Genomic DNA, 20,551 nt, shown 5'->3' with positions numbered 1-20,551 from the left:
CTTTTGGGTATCAAATGTTTGTATTCTTAGCAGTTAACAGAGTTACAGGGATATTCTAGGCATTTTACCTGTTATGTGAATGAACAGATATTTTAAAATCTGAAGACTATGGAATGCTGTCCTGGTGTTGGTGATTTTATTGCTTGGAGGTCTGTTTTGCCTATATCTAATTTGAGCTTATTCCATGTGGTGGGAAATTAGTAACTGCTGAATTTGTTGACACTAAGAAGTCTAGGCATTACAGGAAGACTGGCTGTCACATGCCAAACCAGGCATCACCAGTGACCATGGTGGATACCTGTGGCCTAAGAGAGGATCTGGAAGAAGTGAGAGGAGATAAATCACACAGGAGAACTCCAGGTGGCTGGTGGGGAAGACTCAGAAAAGGTTGGAGAAGGGAGACAGCTTGGCCAAGGCTGGTTGCAATTGAAAACACTGAGGTGAATTAAGAATGCAATAGAGTGTGCATCAGGAGGGTGAAGTGGGCTGATCAACAACTCTACTCTAATTCATTATAGAAGTACAGGCTCAAAGCCAGAGGAAATATAGTGGTCTGGAGACAACACATGACAACCAAAGAAGTGTGGAGAACATGAAACTTCATCACAGTTACAGAAGAGGCAGAATATTCCTTAGGTACCTTGAAGTTAAAAATACATTTTCCACTTGGCTTCTATCTGATTTTCCAGTTTATGTTTATAGGTGAACATGATTACTTTCAGGCTTATTATTCTAAGTAAATAAACACAACCCTTTATAGAAAGCCCATGAGAAGGGAATTTGGCAAGACAACCCTTTTTTCTTAATTCTTACACATGAACTAAGACTTAAAACTCCAACATCACACAAAAATGAAGACTCATCAATAGCCTGGGGAGAAAGCAGGAGAAACTACACTTCCTCTTTAGCATCTATGCAAAGGCACAGGCTCTCTTTAGCCCATGGTGGGCCTGGCCCACCATGATTGGTTGCTTGCCAGTAGCCATGAAGGGGTTCAGGGAGGAATCTGGGGGGCGGAGGGACATTTCTTCCAGCCAGTTCAGCTTTGGGTGGAAGCTACCTTTGTTGTCGTGCCAGACCCTCAGCTTGCACAGGTGGCCCAGGCTCAACATGTCGGTGAAGTTGAATGTATCTGTGTTGTTGCGCTCAAACTTGTTCCAGTTAGCTGACTGCTTCAGGGCCAGGGTTCCGCTGTCCCCGTTCTCTCCAAAGATGATAATGAATACGTTGGCATCAGTGCCTGCTCCTGGGGGGTGGGTAAGATGAAGTTGTAGGTGCTAGCCTTTCCATACTCAGTTGTCCCGCTTTGGCCTGGGCCTAGACTTGAGAGGAGTGACCAGGAGGTAAAGGAGGACAGAATACAGAGCCAACATGGCCAACTGGGGAGCTGAGGAGAGGCCATTTGCATGCTGGGAATTCAGGGTCTCCAAAGTGTATCATTCACCTTATGTTTGTGGTTTGCAAATGCTGTTGGTCTGACTGGAGTCATAGTTAGAAAGGATGGATGGCTTAGTACAGATACATCTTTTGCTGAGGAAACGCACCTGGACTTAAAAAGCATTCCTTATAAACTGCCCTTACAGTTAAAATGACAGGCTACCTTCTGCACAATGTAGGACTAGCAGGAAGCAGAAATATCCCATGCTGCCCATATTGACTCCAAATGACTTTTACATGAGTGCTTTCTTGTTATTGGCTTAAGACAAAAAGACATGCTGATCCTTGTTAAACAGCAAATGCTTCCAGAGACGGCGACCCTGTGAAGGTTCTTGGACATTCACCCTGCTGTTATCTGTGCACTTATCAATGCACTTGAAAGCATGTGGATGCTTGTGGCTTTCAACAGTAAGGGTGAAGGCTCCACTGAGGCTGGGAAGAGGAAAAAAGATGGGAGGAACCCAAAATAAACTTTGCCAGATTTGTTGACTCATCACATATGCCCAGAGTCCTTTCACTTCTTTGGCTGCACGCTTTTCTGTTGCACACATAAGCTACATGACCGACAAGGTAGCCCCTCACCAGTCCTGCACAGTCAGTGTGAGTTCGCCAGATTCCTGGCAACCACTCCTGGAGCACTACAGCCTAGGAGGCTGTAGTCAGGAGGCACTACCACCAGACTTTTCATACATACTAGGATATTTCCCAGCAGAACCTTTTCTCTGGGTATCCCCCATGCATATGTGACCACTGCTTGCCTTTCTGGACCTCATTTTGCCATCCCTTCTAGGAAGCCCTTCGGGATCTTTGTCCCCAGTTCCTAGGTGGGTTGTGTACCCTCCTCAGGGTTTGCCAGTACCTTGCTGATCCACTATCTGCCACAGCCTCAGATCTCAAGGACCCTGGAGTCACACCTCTGTCCCACCATCTGAGTGCCAAAGGTGGCAATTAGCAGTTTGTGGTCACGCATTCAAATGGGAGTAGGGATCCCAGGGGGTGCTGAGGTTCATGGGTAGGCACCGAGCCACGCTCTTGTACCATTTTAAAGTTGCTAATCAACTCTGCAATCACACTCTCCTCTACATCCTGAGAGAGACTGGTAGGGGCAGATGCTGTCCCTGGGAATAAATACTTTGTTCAAACATAAAGTGACAGTGTGACAAAGGCATGGCTCTGGGGAGAACATCCAAAGGAAAATGCCCCACCAGGAAATCAGGGTCCAGGCCTAAAAATAAGTGGGGATAAGAATAGAGGGAGTTGGAAGAGACCTTGTGACTCACCCAGTATGTTGCTGGTCTTCACTGTGACCGTATAGGAGGTCCACTCCATCATCTCCTCCCCGTCAATGACAGCACACATCTCGCATACCAGGGTTTTCTTGCCCTTCCGCTGGGACAGCCAGTCTCCATAGTAGAACATGGTCAGATCTCCCGTGTTCATGTTCTTCAGGAGGATCTGAGGGTTGGGGGAGCCATGGGGTAAATGCTCTCCCTCACCTCCAGCAGCAACCCTCCCCACCTGCCAATGTAGTCCCTCCACTGAACTCAATGACCCAAGACATCAGACCTAAGACAAGCCCTTGTGACTCACACCTGGAATGCAAGATGGGCCCTTTCTAGGACGAAGGACTTTAATCCCCATGGTGAGGAACCTGGGCTTGGGGACTAGAAATCCTGAGAGGTAGCCACAGGACAATTATTGCTGAATGGGGGACAGAAAAGATGAATCAAGCCGCCATCAGCCACAAACCACTGGGAGCCTGATACAACACTTATCATTTGTGATATGAGCACCATATTGCTGGCTCAAGGAAAACCTGCTAATGACTGAATGGAGAAAGAAGACATTGCCGGGATTTGGCACTGACCGTGTTTGGTGGACCACAGAGTTGTGGGCTGCTTGGGACAGAGTTGATAGGCTCTGAATTGTGTCCCTTGCAAATTCACATGTTAAAGTCCTAATCTCAGTCCCTTAGAATGTGGCTGTGTTTACAAAATGTAGCTGTGACTGGTGTAATTATTTAAGATGAAATGGCTAGGGTAAGCCCTGTTCTAAGACATTCCATGTTCTTTCCCCTTACACCCTGAGGAAACTTGAAAATTTGGGGAAACAAGCAGAATGACATCTTGTGAGGACTGGAGTGAGGCTGCCATGGGCCAGGAATCCAGCAGGAGCTAGGATACAGGCCAAGCACAGATGCTTTCCTGAGCTCAGCAAGGGAGCTTGGCCTTATCAGCACCTTGATCTTGAAATTTAAGCCTCAAATTCAAACCTCCAGAGCTGTCATAGCAAATGTCTGCTGTTCTAAACCTCCAGTCTGTGAACTGTCAGCAGTTCCTAACATCCACTGTACATGCAGATCAGGCACAGCAGCAGTGCCACACATGTTGGAAAGCCCAGAGCTCATGTGACACCAAGGTCATGCTTGTGAGATTGTGAGGTTGCAGTCAAGCCCTCCCTCTCCCCACCTGCCTGAGCTGCCAAGAGTTTCTAGCTTTGAGGTCACATTTAGAACAGGAAGTGCCTGAGACTTCTAACTCGCTTCAGTTTCTGTCAGCACTCTGGGCACTCTCCCCTGTAGTCTGGAAGAGTGGGTAGTAGTGACCCCGTTCTGGGCAGCCTGCAGGGACAGGGTCGCATGTGGTAGATGAAGATGAGGAAACTGAAAGCGGGGTCTTGAAAAGCAGCAGCAAGCTTCTTTTCTTGGGGGAAACTGAGTCTGTGGTTGTGTGCACGTGCATGCATGTGTGCATACATACACACCAGTGTATTTCTGTGTATAGGCAAGCATGCATATATGTGTACATACTTGAGTATATCTCTGCATGTGCATACAATCATGTGTATACATGTGCTTGATGCATGTAAATGTATGTGCACCATATGTACCTGTATGTATACACTTGTGAATATATCTGTACATATGTATGTGTGTGTGTGTGCATGCGTATGTGTGTGGGAGTAGGCAGAGGCAGAGGGTATGAGCAAAACTCAGGATTGCCCCTCCTCCATTGCTGTTGGTCCTTGAAGATTCTGCATTGCAGCCCTGATCAGCCCGAGAGTTGCGGACTGCAAAATGATCAACTGGGCTGCAGACAGCTGGGCTATATAGTGCCTTCCCTTGGAGAGGGCAGAAGCCTTGGGTGGGCAGGAGGAGCAGATAGCTGCCAAAAGACATAATCAAAGGAGCACTAGAAGCTCCCCCGCTTTCCTAACAGCCCTGCCTGAGGGCCTCTCTCTGCCCCAGGTCTTAATGCTCCTTACACAATTCTCCCAGCTCATATCCTCAAACAAAATCACCCCAGCACTCTGACTGCAGGTTTGGTCCCTGTCATGTGGTCAGTACTTGCTGTGTTCTCTGGAGGTAACTGAATTCTCACTGTACACAAATAAACAGAACTCTGCTGTCTGCCGAATTCTCACCCAAGGATTACCCAAGGATCACTCAAGGATCACCCTAGTTGGATTACCCTAGTTGGGTTTCTACGTCTCTCTAGGGAGGCATTGATGCCGTGAGGAGTTCTATGGAAAACCAATGGGAGCAGAGAAGAGGCGGCAGCAGCTGGCGGGGGAGAGGTGGGTGCCAATACTCTACCCTCTCCAGGAACCACTCGGGCCGGCTGCCCAGGCCATCAATCCGGATCCGCATCTTGGTGAAGGGAGCAATGTCCAGGATCTCCATGATGAAGGTGTCATTCTGTTCCCGCTCAAATCTGGTGGGAGGAGAGGAATAGAAAAGAAGGGGAATTGGCCATGGCAGAGACCAGATGTGGGACAAGGAGAGAACATGAGATCTTTACTCAGCCCTCTTTCCTCCCCATGAATTCCTAACAGCCTGTCTCTTATATCTAAATGTGTTCCTTGTAGGCAGAAAGCAGGTTTGGTTGGTAGAAATGGCTCTGACCCCAGCGCTACTGGCTCGGCATGCAAATCTCATTCTGCAAATCACCTACAGCAGTCAAAGTGCTTCTTGGGACTTGGTGTCACCTGTAGTCTGGTGAGAGTGACACCATCCCTGCAACTGCACACAACTGTCAAGAGGACCCAGTGGATGTGAAATCACCTGACAGCATAGAAAGGATTTCAGGACTGAACAGCTTTAGAAGAGATTCCTTGAGTGACAGGGCCACCATGAATGAATGTCAGGGAAGGTGGTGCACCACATAGCTCTAGATGGCATCACTCACATTTTTAGGCTGCTTAATTTACTTATTTATCTTTGCAGGATTCTGTCCAAATGAATGCTGCAGCCAAGGAAGGGGAAACACCACCAACAACTGCCAAGAGGCAGGCAAATAGAAGGCAGTGGGGCTTCTGTTGCTAGGATTCTTCTGCTGAATGCCCTTGTCATCTCAGACATTCTCAATCTTTATTCCTTACTGCTTCCTCTGCAGGGCTGTGTTCACAATGTGACCTCCACTGCTGACTGACAGTTTGACAGCTGACTGGTTCTTGATGACATCATTGATGCGGATCCTGGGGGTAATGCAGGTGACTTCGAAGAGTTGGCGCCGCATGGTGATTTTTAGGTTTGCTTGGCTACAAGATATCTTTCTAGAAACTGAGGCTACATCCTGTGGGGTGTGCTGAGATTGCAAATACTATGAGTCAAGAACTGGTTGCTCCTAGTCTGAAAGGTGATGGTGGCTTGGAGACCTGATCTTCGTCAATAACTTCGCTTGTGTGCACTTTAAGGTTTTTAGAAATAAACAGAGCTCTCCTGTGGCATGCCTCCTCCTTCCTGTCTCATTTACAACCCAGGTCTCACTCAGCTCATGGAAACTCTAAGGAGATGGGCAAGGTACACCTGCACAGTACACATTGTGACTCCCTTACATCACCTCTCAACTCATTCTCTGCTTGCTCTTACCAGGAGCACAATTTTTCAGACCCATGGATCCTAAGAACCTTTTGCCTTTCTCTCTTCAGTTCTTCCCCCTTTGAATATAACCAAGTGTCTTTGTTTCCTAGAGAATTGTGTGTGTGTGTGTGTGTGTGTGTGTGTGTGTGTGTGTGTTAGAGAGAGACAGAGAGAGAGAGACAGAGAGAGAGAGAGAGAGAGAGAGATGAGTGTCAGGAAGGTGAGAGATGTTTGAAACAAGTTTTTCTTTGAAAAGACTGAAAAGTAGATGACATTTGCTCTTCTCTCAGATTGAAAAACCATGCCTGTCTCCCTTGGGACTTCCTTTCAAGCCCCCCACCCTGAGGATTCAGCCTTCCTAACCATCTTCCTTTACCCTGCAGTTCTCAAATATGGGTCCCCTCCATTAACAGCGCTATGAATACTAATCAGACAGCCTAGAATCCAAGAGATAAAGACGTGGAAGAAAGATTCAAGGCTCACAACTTGCTATGTGACCATACCACTGGCCATACACTTCCTGGTCTGCTCATGGAAGGGCAGCTGAAAGATCACCCCAGCCTCTGCTCTCTGCTTCTGTTCTCCACCTTAGCCTCATTCCATTGACAAACCTGTGCAAGGTTAGAGGCATCCATGAGATGTATTGAAGGCCGCACTCAACATAATTCCACAAATGGATTTTACTTCCAAGGACCCCGCCCCCACGTATTCCAGGTCTCCTCTGGGTTTGGGACTGATTCCACACATGTGTCTACATCCCCTTACAAATCAAACCCAGGGCCCACTGGGTACCAAATGCCTCCATTTCTACTACTGGAGAGCCTCCCTTGAATTTCAGCATAATCGTTTGGGATGCTTCCGAAGGCCAAACTAATTTGCCAGCATCTCAGCATAAGTTAGCGTGCCAGAACAACTTCCTCCATGTTGCAAGATGTGTAGTTGGGATTGGGTGAATTGCTTTTGATTGTGCTAAGCTTTGGCCTCTGGTTGCACAGCCTCTGGGAAGCTTAGTGCTCCATGGCAAATTCCCATAATGTCTTGCATGTGTGTGCATGTGCATTTGAGTCTCTGTTCTGGCCATACCCAACTCCTAGGGAAGCATCCCCTTGCACAGTGCTAAGCTGTGCCCCTGACACATGTTCAATGAGTTTTTCTACTCAGGTGCCCCAGCCAAGATGCTGGCAAGCTAAGGATTCCAAGACACAGGCGAAACATGGGCCACACACAACCAAAAGGAAGCAAAACATAGCTGGAGAAGAGGCCTGAGCCTGCAAACTAAAGTAATTAAAAACAAGTGGCTTTATCACAAACTAAATTCATATTCAGAAGAAAAAACACTGGGGAGTGGGTAGGGAAATTCCAGACCCCAAGGAATTGTACCACAAAATTCAAAATTAAAAAAAACAAACATAAGAAAAAACCCTTCCATTTGCAAGGCAACTCGAAGTATTTATGACATGGTGTACCCATAACAGTAGGGTTTTCAGGAAATAGTTATAGAATTTAGATACTTGGAGTGATGGCTACCTCTTCTACCATCAGCTATATTTTGGGCAGCTAGAAAAATCAAGTACCACACACTGTGAGTTAGTTAATTAGAGGAAACTTGGGAACTGGGGGCTGAATGAAATTGAGAGTCTAAAACAGAGGTCAAATCACTAGGAGGCTATATGTGCAAATAAGCCATAGTCAACCATGAGTGATCACAGAAATCTGACCCTCCCTTCTTCACTGGTCATTCCAGGAAACTACATCCTGTAGAGCAATTGGCCCCAGGGGGTTGGGACTTGGCCAGTGGCTGCCAGCTTCCTTTCATTGTCCCCAATTCCAACATAGGACCAATCACAAACCCCAGCGCTCTCTCTAATCCACCCACATAAGATGCCCTGATTCTGGCTAGCTTGCAGCTTCACTATGTCAAAAATAATGCTTCATTTTAGAACTTTCCCACTTCTCTGAAGCCTGTGAGTCTCTTCCACATGAGGTAATGGTAGTTGACTTTGTTCTCATTTGATCTTTGTTTTTTGTCCACAGTTGTCTGAATTCAATTTCCCATCCCCTACTTAACCAGCTGGGTGACCTCAGAAAGTTCCTTTGTCTGTTTGTATCTCAGGCCTCTAATTTTTAAGTAGATATGGTAACAGTGAAGATTATAAGGAGTGTGGTAAGTTAATAAATGTTGAAAAATATAACAGTTCCAAGCTTAATAAATGCTAGCCATTATTACAATTATCTGTATCATCATTCTTAGCTGCTCTGGGAAAAATTATAGTAGAAAATTGGAATAGTATAATGAGAAATCAGAAATGCAAAGAGGAGACAGCCAGACTGTTTTTACCAGATCTCTGGGGATGAGCTTGTAGGAGGGACAAAGCTCCTGCTCTTATGGGTCTCTCTGTCCATGGAAAGAACCCACATTCATCTCCAAGAACTGTAATATCCTCATCCCCATTTTCATAATCATTTCCATCATATCATCCTCACTATCATAACCAATGTTGCCATCCTCATTACCACCCAAAAGTACTCATTGAGTACCCCCTACATGCAAGGCCAGAGCTAGGAGGTATGTGGGACTTGGAATGAAGCCACCCTACATTCTGCCTTCCAGCTGAATGTATGTATGCTCCTGTTTCATGGGTAAGTGGTCATGATGGGTTTTTTTAAGTTCTAGACTTGGGCTTTGAGTCTATTTCTCTGGTTCTTCTGATTTCAGTGGTCAGAAACCTTTGGGAGACACTGGCTAAGCACAGAAAACTCAGGACATGCTATATTGGAAATGCAATGAAAGGCACAGATAGTTAATATGACAGGAGTTCCACTTTTATTGCCATTATGCAATACCTTAAGAAACAGTAAGACCTGGTGTTTAGAACTGGGGACCATTTGGGAGACTTTCTCAATGCCACAGCTCGTCGGCTGTGGGCCTCAGACCAGCAGGACTTCCCTTGGGGTGCCTAAGTTTTCTCACCTGTAAAGTGAGGGTGATCATAATAATCCTCACAGGGTTGTAGAAAGGATCAGTGTGTCAACATGGCTCCGAACAAGGTAAGGTACTACATAAGCTCGCACCAGTGTCAGTGACATGGCTGCTGCTTTCCTGAGGGAATACGCTCTGGGAGGACAGGGACCTGCTTCCTCCTGCTCTTCAGAGCCTGAGATGGTACTTGGCATACAGTCATCTCAAACATGTTTTGGGGTTGGGTGTTGTGACATCACAGGCTAAGTTACCTGCTGAAATGCTGGCATCTCATATGGGTGCCAGTTTGAGTCCCTACCGTTCCACTTACAATCCAATTCCCTGCTAACATACCTGGGTAGGCAGCAGAGGACGGTTCAAATGTTTAGGCCCCTGCACCCACATGGGACACCTGACCCACAAGAAGCTCTTGGCTCTAGACAAGTCTAACTCCAGTCAAATTGGACATCTGGGAAGTGAACCAGCAGATAGAGATCTCTTTGTCCCAATCCTCTCTCTGTATAACTTTGGCTTTCAGTTAAATCTTACAAAAATGTTTTGAAATCAATTGCTTTTCACTTTTCATTAATTTTTGGCCCATGGGAAAACTCCTCCTAATATAAAATTAATAGTAAAATGAATAAAACTTGGAAAATAACAAGGATACCATGCCATCCACAAATCTACGGAACTTATAATTAACACTTTCACGTAATCAAGTGAAAGAATGAAGAAAGAAATTGACATAGACTAAGAGATCAAGGAAAACTTCCTAGAGGTGGCAAAATTAAACCAGCTCTTGAAAGGGAAAGGCATTACCATAAAGGAGAGTAGATAAAGGGAATTCTGGGAGGATGGGTAGGAAAAAAACAGGTGGACAGAGTGATGCCTGCCACATGCAAGGCAACTGGAAACTTCCACAGTATGCACGGGGAGTGAAAGCCAGTCGAGCTGAAGGCAGGATTGGGGCAGCAGGTTGGATGTAAGAAGGGGAGAGGGACAGGGGATCTTCTGTATACCTGGCCTTCTTTTTGTCCAGCTGCACCTCCTCTGTGCTCCCGTTGATGCCATAAAGGGTCATGAAGATGTTGGAGTCAGTGCCCCCGCCAACCACGTCACCTGTCCACACTGTCATTTCATAAAGCACCTGCCATGAAAGAAACATAGGTCCTAAGCCTTGGCCTCACCTGCAGTGTTACCAGGGAAGGAAGTGATACTCTCCAAGCTCTGTGGCTTGCGGGAGGAGGGAACCTCCCTGTAATCAACCATGAGTGACTAAGAGCTGGAGTCAAGTCTTGTCACTCTCTGTAACATGTCTAGTGCTAGGCGGAGCTCAGTGTCAGAGGGTGTGCTGGCTGTAAGAAACATGACAGAAAGGCCAGGAATGAGCTGCTGCTTTGTCAGGTAACTCCTGACCTTGGTCCATTCACACAGCAGAGTGTGGCAGCAGGACAGGGTCCTTTGGAAACAGACAGAAGACCCCGGGCCTTCCACCTGCTTGCAGCTGATACCCCACCCTTGCTAGTCACTGCCTCCTCCATCATCAAAGAGTGATAAACTTCTTTGCAGCATTGTGAGAACTGCAGACAACTTGACTTAGAGGGATGCCTATTGCTGGTCCTGCCATGTGTAAGATCTCAGAAAGCAGCCAGGAGTGTTGGATGTCTAAGCCTTTGTACTACAGCCATGCACATCCTGAGATCTATGGGTGAAGACCTGTGAGTACCACTGAGGGTGACAAATAAAGAAATTATGCCTTCATTGTTCTACAGAGGCAGACGATGGTCTATGCATGTGGTTTTTGCACCACATTGGGATCTTGTCTGATGTTTCTTCCAGAGGATATAGATTGTCTCCACTGCAGAGTAAAGGAACAACCTGTGCTGTTTGGGATCTGGGGTTCACTGGGGCCCTGTCTCGTGGAAAGACACTTTTTTCACATCATTATTTTGGACTGTTTTCTAGTTCTGCAGTTTTCCAGCAAGGTACCCAGAGACTGTTGTGAGGCCTGAAGGATCAAGAGAGACTGGCTCCCAAGGTAGAGAAGGACCTAGAAGGTCTACTATTTTTGGATACAGCTGCTCTGCCTTGGACTCCCTCTGTGGCTGCTCCAACTGTGTTACCTGGGCAGGTGCTTGGTTTCCACCCCTGCAACAACTTCGGCATCAGAAACCAAGTTAGCTGTGAGAATGGCTATGCCACTGCAATGGTGCCTGGTAGGTGTTTCCCACAGCAGTATCTAGCATCTTCTATACAATAAGCTCAGAATCAAGCTGTGCAGGTCTGATCTGCCAGCAGTGATTATGGCTCGTTTACTGAAGAAATGGGTGCAGAGCCTCCTGCCTCATTAGGCAAATTCCCCTGGACCATCCTGCAAGGGTATTCATGATGGGGTGGGGGACAGGGAGGAACTAGGAACAAAGGTAGGAGACTGATCCTTTCTTGCTCATATCCAGATGGGCCATAAAAATGAGAATGATTAAAGTGAGTGGCTGGTGGCCTGGGGAAACTGGGCCCTGAGGTCTGGTCCCTCTGACTTGTGTTCTCTGCATCTACCTTTCCCTCTTTGCCACAGACACATCCTTTTTTATGTAATCAGTGTTTCCAAAAAGAGATGGAAGCAGGGCTCCTATCAATTCCGGTCTGGGCTCAGGCATCCTGGGGAGAGAGCCAGTCCAAAGGGCTCTGTGGTTCTTTGTCAAGCAGCAAACCTGTGTTCTTTTGTTCCATGAATAGCAGGGGTGTGGATCTGGACCGGCACGCAGCTGCATTGGGTGGGGTGGGACGCATATGTGGGGGCTGGCACACACAGGCTGGGAACTGGGTCAGGGCAGAGGTTCTGGACAAATTGTGTGCTCAGCTGGGCTGTCCATCTAGCTCCAGATGGGGATGCCTGGGGGCAGGGGAGGTTGCTGGCTCTCTAGCAAGGGAAGGACAGGCACTCCTGCTCCTGCCTGATAAGGTTTGGAGAGGCCAGAACCAGTCCCTAGCTTGCCCCGAGAGCAGGGTAGGCTCAGGCGTGGCTGATTTCTTCTTGGCTATATGAGATGGCCTTGTTGATTTGGGTTCAGAGACAGTGAGGGATTGGGCCAGGTTAAGCCCATGGCTTACAAGATAGATAGAGGAGTGCATGAGGTCAGATGACCCAGAGATCTTTGAGCTGCTAACTGGCTGTATGAAGAGTGGCACCAGCACCCAAGTTTTCTGCCTATTGCGTTATTCTGACCTGTGAGTTGACACAAACTCACCCAGATCCTTTGATCAATGAGAGGTGGAGCCAGGGCATGAGTTCAGAGATCCCATCTTCTAGATTTTCCAGGTAGTGAGGTCAGAGGTTCACTGCATCCCAAACGCAGTGTTCTCTGGTACCATCCCAATGACCTTACCTTGCATGTCTACTTTGAGCCATACCTTGTAGCACACTCCATGAGCTGTTGATGATCCCATTGTCCTCACATGATCTCACAGGGAACAGACCATGAGAAGCAGGGAAGCAGCATTCCCACATAGTATGTGAGAAGATCAAGGCCCAAGGCATCAGCTGGCTTGCCTAAGGTCACACAGCAGCAAAGAAAATGGAACCAGCACAGCCAGCTGAGGCCTCCTGCTTTCCTCGCTGCATCTTCCTGGTTATCCCCATAGGCCTTGCTGCAAAAAGCTTGCCCTCCATACCTTCACTCCGATGTTCACCACCATGGCATCCAGGAGGTCAAAGACACGGGAGGTGACGCCGTCACCTCGGTCCTTGGCAAGCCAGCAGTTACAGCGCAATGTATACTTAGTACCCTGGGTAGGCACGGCCAAACAGAGTTCTTCCACCAGCCAGCAGCTCTCAGGGGAAGCTCCATCATGGCCCAGCTAGGAGGAACACATCAGACCTATGAGGATCTGAGAACAACTCCCTGCTCAGCCTACCCATCCCTGTCCAGTGGTCCCCTCAATGCACTTTTGCCAATATGCTGCACATGCACTGCCCCAAGTTCCTCCCATGAGGCTGGGAACACATCTCAGAGGATAATTAAAGTTTGTATAGGTAGGCATTTGGCACAGTTGTGAAAACACCATATCCTATATCAGAGCTCTTGGGTTTCAGTTCTTACTCAGTTTCCAATACTAGCTTCCTGCCAATATACACCCAGGGAGGTAGCAAGTGATGCCTCAAGAACTTGCGTCCCTGCCACCCATGTGGGATACTCAGATCAAGTTTTTGACTCTTATCTATAGCCAGGCTCATCCCCAGCTATTGTTGGCATTTGGGGTGTGAACCAGCAGATGAAATTTCTCTCTTGTTCTATGACTTTCACACGAATTAAACAGAATAATTACGGTGTCTAATCATCAAAAGATGATTCGGAGTAAGTGAGCCCTTTAAGAGAGGGTCTAGTCTCAGAGATGGAAGAAGTCATGGAGATCCTGCTGATCTTGAACAAGAAAATTGCCAGATTTTTGAGATCTCTGTAGGGCAGGGCACTATGGGTAGCATCTGAGAATGAACAGCTCAGTCCCACAAGCCCCCAAAATGGATTCTGCCAAGCTCCAGTGAGCTGGGAAGCCTAAGCCTCAGATATGACCATGGCCTGAAACTTGCTTTCAGCACTGTGAGAAGTGGCCCAGTAACTCACACAGACTCCAGACCTGTGAAATGATTAGATCATATATGTGTGGTGTGTTGTCACTGTATTACACAGCATTAAAAGATGAATACACAGGGTTATCCACTGGGTGGGTGGAAAATGGGGACCTCAGGGACAGATGACTTAAGTAAGGTCACTTGGCTAGTTGATAGGAGAGGCCAGAAGATCTCTCTCTACTGTGTGATCTGAAGGGGGCTCCAGTTCAGTTTCTTTGCCCACTCTCCATTCTCTTTCCTCCCCACTCCCTGCCAGTTAGCTCCTTCCTTTGCCCCTGAAGGTGTTCACCATCATGGAGCCCCAAGGGGCCAGCACCTCTATTTTCTTGATGACTCCCACATCCAAGCCTCCGACATAGAACTCCTCCACTGAGCCGCAGCTGAAGCCCTTCTTCCCGCGAGGGTAGTCCAGCCAGATGCGGTTACTACGCTCATCATCCTCCCCGATAAGCAAGATGAAGGCTCGGCTGTCAGTGGCAGCATCCTTGTGTTTGCCCGTGGTGACAGACACATAGTAGGGGATAACTGTAAGAGATCACAGAGGCCCAGCCTCAAAACCATTCAGCTGGACAACAGAACCACCCTTCCAAGAGTTGTTGACTTAAAAATGACCTCTGGAGGTGCAGTGCCACGGAGCTGTGCACACTGAAGGGCCATATCTGGGGAATGTCTATGCTCCAAGGAATGAGGGAACTGGCGTCTCCCAGTGTGAAGGCTCAAGAGTGTCCTTGTTACTTATCTGTAGCGTCAGTCTGCTAAAAGCCCTTCTGGCCAATGACCACTCTTGGGTGTTCTGTTGTTATGTGCAGATGGGGGAGGAACAACAATCCTCTCACCAAGGCTGCCTAAAAGCATATTCCTGCAGTCACAACAATGAGCTGGGCCAGAGTAAGGCAAAAGAGAAAGGAGGAAATGGGGAAAGAACAATTGCACTTTGTCTACAAGAGATCTTCTACAAGTTTGTGGAAGTGGGTATCATTGAAAACACTAGGTATGGATTGCAAAAAAAATTGCACTAAATTTAAATTAAACTTGTCTTTTTTTTATTCCATTTTCCATGACCTTTTTGAAGTCACTTTGCCTGTCACATGGGAAACGAAGTTTCTGGGAGACATCCATTTTCAAAACAAACTAAGTAGTGCAAAAACTCACTCCAGCAAGTGGGCATTAGAGTTCCAGTTATCACCCAGTGCCCATTTTCCCTGCTACTAGTGGTTGTTAAACCATGCAAGCATATTGGGTGGATTTATGGGAAAATCTTTTTTTAAAAGGGACTAACTGGAAGAAGTATTCTTTTTTTTTTTTTAGAAGTATTCTTTTGACCCTTTCCTTGCATTTCTTCTGCTTGGAGTGTGGATGTGATGACTGAAGCTCCAGCAGTCATGTTGGAACCCTGGGTGACCATTAGGAGAGAAGTCAATGATGAGGTTGCCAGAGCAAACAGTTGGGAGGAATTTGGGGCTTTGACCTCACTGGAGCCGCTGTGTTGGTCTCAGGTGCCTATCTTTGTACTTATCCTTGAGAAAGGAAAAGCTCCCAATTTGTTTAAGTTGCTATTACCAGGTCGTTGTCACTTTCAGTTACTGATTATGCAAGTTGGAAACTCACCTTCTGGTTCAGCTTCCTGTACAGCTTGGGAGACCCCACTGAGATGTCATGGGTTCTAGGTTAGGAAATCTGCATCTCAGAAAAGTTTCCAAAGGTGCCCTTATTGGCTGGAATTACCAGCTGTGCCTCCTGTAGCTGTATATGGCCTTGTTCTAGGTTCACAAGGTCAGTCCTGGTGACTTCTGTACAGGTGGCCATGGTGCTTAATTATGGTGAGGCACTTTCTGTGGTTCTGTCTACTCACAGAGAAGATAGAGTGTGCAATGGGTACATCTCCCCACATGGCCCTACAAGCCCATTACATGGTCTACCAGAGTGGGAAACTTCCCAGTTGTCACATCCTTACAAGTAAGAGAGCTTAACAAAAAGGCAGTGTATCATGACATTCAACAGACATAGAGCTGCTTCAGGAAACAGGGGGCTGCCTTATCTTAAAGTCTAGTTGGCCAAACTAACTTGCTGGGGAAATATGATCTTGCCTCATGAAGAAAGGAAAACTAAAGGCAAGAGAATGATTTTCCCAAGAGCAAGTGATTACTGGCTAGAAGCAAAATTGGAACGTGGGTCCCCTTTGAGCTCTCACTGCCTCATACCTTATGTGTGCAGGGCTGTGTGCATTGTCTGGTGCACTGTGGACACACGAGCCATCCTCATTGTTGCTCTTCATTTCTGCAAGTTTGTTCCAGGGCCCCTGGGCTGAATCTGAACCCTCAAAGTGTAGGTGAGGGTGGAGTGGATGCTGATGCCCTCCTGCTGGCCGGCCGGTGGATCAAGAGCATCATCACTCAACCTACCAACCCTTTGCTTTTCCGTTAGAAGGGAGCCCTCTCACCTGGCAGGATTGCTGGAGGATGAAAACAGGGGTTGTGAAAGATGTGTCATCAGCAGTAGTGGGACTGCAGAGGCGCCTAAGAGTTTGAGAATTTCCATGTGGCTACCCTTTCCCTAAAGAGTTCCCCATTTGACTTACCTGGACCATCCTGAACATAGTCAGCCATGGGTCCGGTAACAGTCTCAATGTCCACATCAGCCATCTTAGAGCTCAGGGCGATTTCCCAGAAGTCAGCGGGGCTGCTGCAGTTGCTGCTGCGGTCCCCAGTGTACTCCTGCCAGAAAACAGCTCAGCCCCATCACAGCTCACTATCTTGTGCCCCGGACACCTCCCACCATGGTCGAGCCGAGGCCCCCATCTGCCCCTCCCTGTACCTTCTCATAGAAGAGCCTCTCGAGCCGCCCATCCTCTTTCTTCAAGGACAGCCAGCGCCCACACAGGAAGAGGAACTCATCCTCGTTGGTATCGTTCCAGATTTCCACCTTCTCCACATACCAGTCTGCGCACCACTTGGTATTGTCATGGCGAAGCTTGATTTTATAGATAACGCCCAGGTCAGCGGCCTCGATAATGAAGGTATCAGCCTGGGGAGTCCAGATGTGGGGACTCAGCGGAGGGAGTGCCCCATCCTACCCTACTCCAATCCCATCCTTCCAAAACCTTCTATCCTGATCAATTGTTGGCCTGAACACTCCTCCCTGGTTTCTGGGGGAATGCCTCAGCACTGATATGAATACCATGAAAATCATGATACCAGTGCATGTTGATGTTTGTGGCCAAGGCCTCAATTCCACAACAACCTCACTTGACAGCCCACCCATGTGTGTGGGGAACCATGGAGGAATATGCCTTGGCTCAGAGTCTTGTTGGGATGAGCTTGTGGGTGGGGCCAGCCTGAAGGCCATAGCAGTGACAGAAGGGGGTGCTTAGCCTCCTCCATGAACTGCACGTTTTCAGTCAAGATGACAGCTGGAATGAATTCAGGTGTGACTACAAAAGGGCCAAAATTCCGACAGAGGTGAGGTCCTAATCATGGGATAAGAGACGGATTTACATGGGAGACCCTGGGAGGGAGACATAGGCGACAAAGGAGCTCTGGATGCAGAATTGGCTGAATGAGGTTTGTGTTAGGTGTGAGGCAAGATCCTTTTCTGGGACCTTGGGTGCTCAGATTCTGGAAGGGAGATCAATGAGGTATGAATTTTAGACCTTGGATGAGATGAGGCCAAGACAGAGGTTGAACTTGGGAACTACAGGGAATTATCCCGGGGAGGGTGAGGGCAGGTGACTCTGAGTGACACTTGTTTTTGGAAAGACATTTCTCACTGTGTGAGAAGCTGTGTTGAGCACTCAGAACCCAGAGAGGAATATAATAACTCACTCTATCTTACTGGGATTGCACACTCAGTGGAACAAACACCTGTGTGATGACCAGAGGCAGAGCTGGGAAGGCTGCTCCAGCTAGTGCCCTTAAGCTGTGGGGATTGGGGGCCAGAGCTTGCTTTAGCAGGCAGCTGAGTTGCAGACAACCCAGAGGCTGAGGGAAGTTCAGGGGAATAGCAGGCAGCAGGTAAGGATCAGTGTGGTTTCATGGGGTACTGGCAGTTGATTGGGTTCCTTACAATCAGCACAGGCATGGCTCAGGACATAGCATGTCCAACTCTTTGCATCAGTCTTAAGGAGAACATCCAAAACACACAGTGATTTTTTATTACATAGAGCCAAGTGGGAAGGCATAGGGGTGGGATCTGCTACTTGAGGAACCCACAGTAAGTCTGGAAAAGCCTTTCCCATAAAACAGGACATGTGTGGAGGTCACAAAGAAAGGACAGCCACTTCTCTGCTGAATGTACTAACACCAAGTCTTTCAAGGCAAGTGGAAGAAGTGTTTATGTGTTTCCTATTTTCCCATTTGTTAATGGCCTCATGTGCATGAATGTAGAAAAATGCAGGGACAGGACAGTGTGGGGACCAAACAGTTCAGGTGTGGCAGCTAGAAAGCGAAAGCTCTGATAGAAGTGAGTTCAGGATCATGAGAGGAGGTTTGAATTTCCATGGGAGAATCTGGGAGGAAGACAATGCTGGTCTGACAGGCATCACCCAGGCGTGAGCAGTTGAGGGGCAGGTGAGCTCTCCCAAACCTTGACCACACCTGGCACAAGGAGTTCACAACATGTGGCTCTAGATGGTTCCCATGTTTTAATTAACCCCAAATGAATTCTTTCCTTAGAGAGTAAGAAAACTAAGACACAGTTACTGAGTAGCTTTTCCGAAGACAGCACAGCTAGCATCTGTCGGACCAGGATTGGAATTCAGGTAGCTTGGCTCCAGTGTCTAGGCACCTGATAATAATGCCACAGTGTTAGGTCAAGGCCATTCCACGCGTCACATGAGCTCTCCGTCAGCCCATTTTGTTCCAAAGTAGAAAGAGGAGGATAGATTTCCTTTTGGCTACTTTCAAGAGTAGCAAACAATTCTCTGATAGGGTGTGTCCATGTTTTAAAAATTATTTTTCTCCCATCTAAGCTGCTTTACAGTCTGGAAGTGTGAATAGCAATCCATTTCTAATCGCACTTCAGTAGCAGTAAACTAAAGTCAAGGGTAAATAGGTTAATATCTGGATCATGGACCAGATGAAGCAGGGCATGGAATCAGACTCTAGAGAACTGCTGGCCAGACTAGGGGTCCTTCTCTGAGGCCCAGCTCATTGGATCACTAGCTCAGAGGGTCAGAAGTTCATTGGCTACATTAGGCTTACTTAGATGCCACCCACTTGTTTGGTCCCAGGGCTAATTTCCTGCTTACCAGGACAAGTGGTGCATTGCCAAAACCCATGCCTGGGAAGGCTCAGTATAAAGAAGATCCCCTGACAAACACTCACTGGTGGATGTATTGAAATCCCCACATAGGCACAGCCATGGTCCAGACTGGTCCTCTCTATCCATCTCCCTCTGGGTACAGCCTACCTCAGCAGAGATCCCAGGCTGACTCAGATGAATGTAGTAAAGGAAAGAGGCAATAGATCCAATGTAGGGAGTCAGGCGGGGGTGGGGGGCACAGCAAGAGAGACGCAGAGGGAAGCCACATCAGTGGGAAGGGAAGGCTAGCCATGTCCACCCACCCAGAACCCTCTGGATACTTCCTTCTATGTCAATTCATAGCATGTCGGAGCTGCAAGGGCTGGAGGCAGCCTCTGATTCTGTACTTTTCAATTCTTCCTACAGCCCACAGACCTCTTGGCTGAACTGGAAGCCTACTGGCATCTTACTAGATAACCTGGGTCAAAATGGACCTGGCAGAGGGGGAGTGAGGTGCCTGTCAATGCCCCCATTCATAGCCCCTAATGTTCTTCAGGGCCTTTGGGCTGCTCAGGGCTTCACACAAATCTGACCTCTCACTTCACTGTCAAGAAAACCAAGGCCAGAGAAACTCAGTTAGATGAGGAACCGTGGGCAGAACTGTGGGCAGAACCAGGCCTCCAGGGCCCTTCAAGCCTGCAAATGGCCCAGTCCCTTTCTTTCCTCCCCTCCCCCACTGTGTTCATCTTCATGTACCCAAGGTGAACTGAGTTTTCTGAAAGCAGCCCATTTCCACACAGCCCGCATCCCAAGCCAACTCCTGGCTGCCCAAACTCTTTCTGTTCCACGGCACCCCACAGGCAGGACCCTAGGGCAGGTGCCTTGGCCAGGAGACAGAAACAGGCTGCCCTTGCCAGGCAAGGGTGAAAGCTCAGACAAGGGTATGTGATGCCCCCACAAAGTCCAGACTTGCCAGGGGCCCAGGAAAAGCTGGCCCTTGACTAACAGGCCTGGGGAGGAGTAGGAAGTGATCAGCTCAGCAAGCCCTTCATACCGTCCCTTTCTCGAACTTGTTGGTGCGGTTCTCCGACTTGCCGAGGTATCGCTCCCCGGTGTCCCCCAGGTCGCCATAGATGGTAATGTAGACCCTGGCATCGGTCCCTGCCCCTGGAACATTCCCTGTGAAGATCTGCACTGAGTACAGCACAACTGGGCAGGCAGGTGGACAGAGACAATGGGAAGAATGGGAGACATGTTAGTCTGGGGCCAGCGGGTTTTGGGATGTGTCAAGTTCACATACCAGAGTGGCCACAACCCAGCTTTATGAGCTCCATGATGCATAGTCAGCTACAGTGTGTGTGAGTTCTCCAGATTTTTCCATCTGGTTTGGATACCGACACCCAAGGACAGAGGTTGTTCTGAGCAT

General features: G+C 48.0%; 1 protein-coding gene across 1 annotated transcript in view; it reads right to left on the bottom strand.

Moving 5' to 3' along the window:
• Positions 1 to 20,551, bottom strand: part of LOXHD1 (lipoxygenase homology PLAT domains 1) — a 151,213-nt gene that overhangs the window by 19,545 nt on the left and 111,117 nt on the right. Inside the window, exons 29-37 of the mRNA XM_036493606.2 lie at positions 20,180 to 20,334; positions 16,702 to 16,911; positions 16,466 to 16,601; positions 14,204 to 14,412; positions 12,930 to 13,115; positions 10,277 to 10,404; positions 5,033 to 5,150; positions 2,718 to 2,892; positions 1,061 to 1,246 (exon numbers count right to left, since the gene is read on the bottom strand). Of these exons, the coding sequence (XP_036349499.2) occupies positions 1,061 to 1,246; positions 2,718 to 2,892; positions 5,033 to 5,150; positions 10,277 to 10,404; positions 12,930 to 13,115; positions 14,204 to 14,412; positions 16,466 to 16,601; positions 16,702 to 16,911; positions 20,180 to 20,334 (1,503 nt within the window). The remainder of the gene's footprint in view (positions 1 to 1,060; positions 1,247 to 2,717; positions 2,893 to 5,032; positions 5,151 to 10,276; positions 10,405 to 12,929; positions 13,116 to 14,203; positions 14,413 to 16,465; positions 16,602 to 16,701; positions 16,912 to 20,179; positions 20,335 to 20,551) is intronic.

Source organism: Ochotona princeps, chromosome 18, assembly GCF_030435755.1.
Source record: "Ochotona princeps isolate mOchPri1 chromosome 18, mOchPri1.hap1, whole genome shotgun sequence".
Taxonomy (NCBI): Eukaryota; Metazoa; Chordata; class Mammalia; order Lagomorpha; family Ochotonidae; genus Ochotona; species Ochotona princeps.
This window is presented reverse-complemented; position numbering and strand designations above follow the sequence as displayed.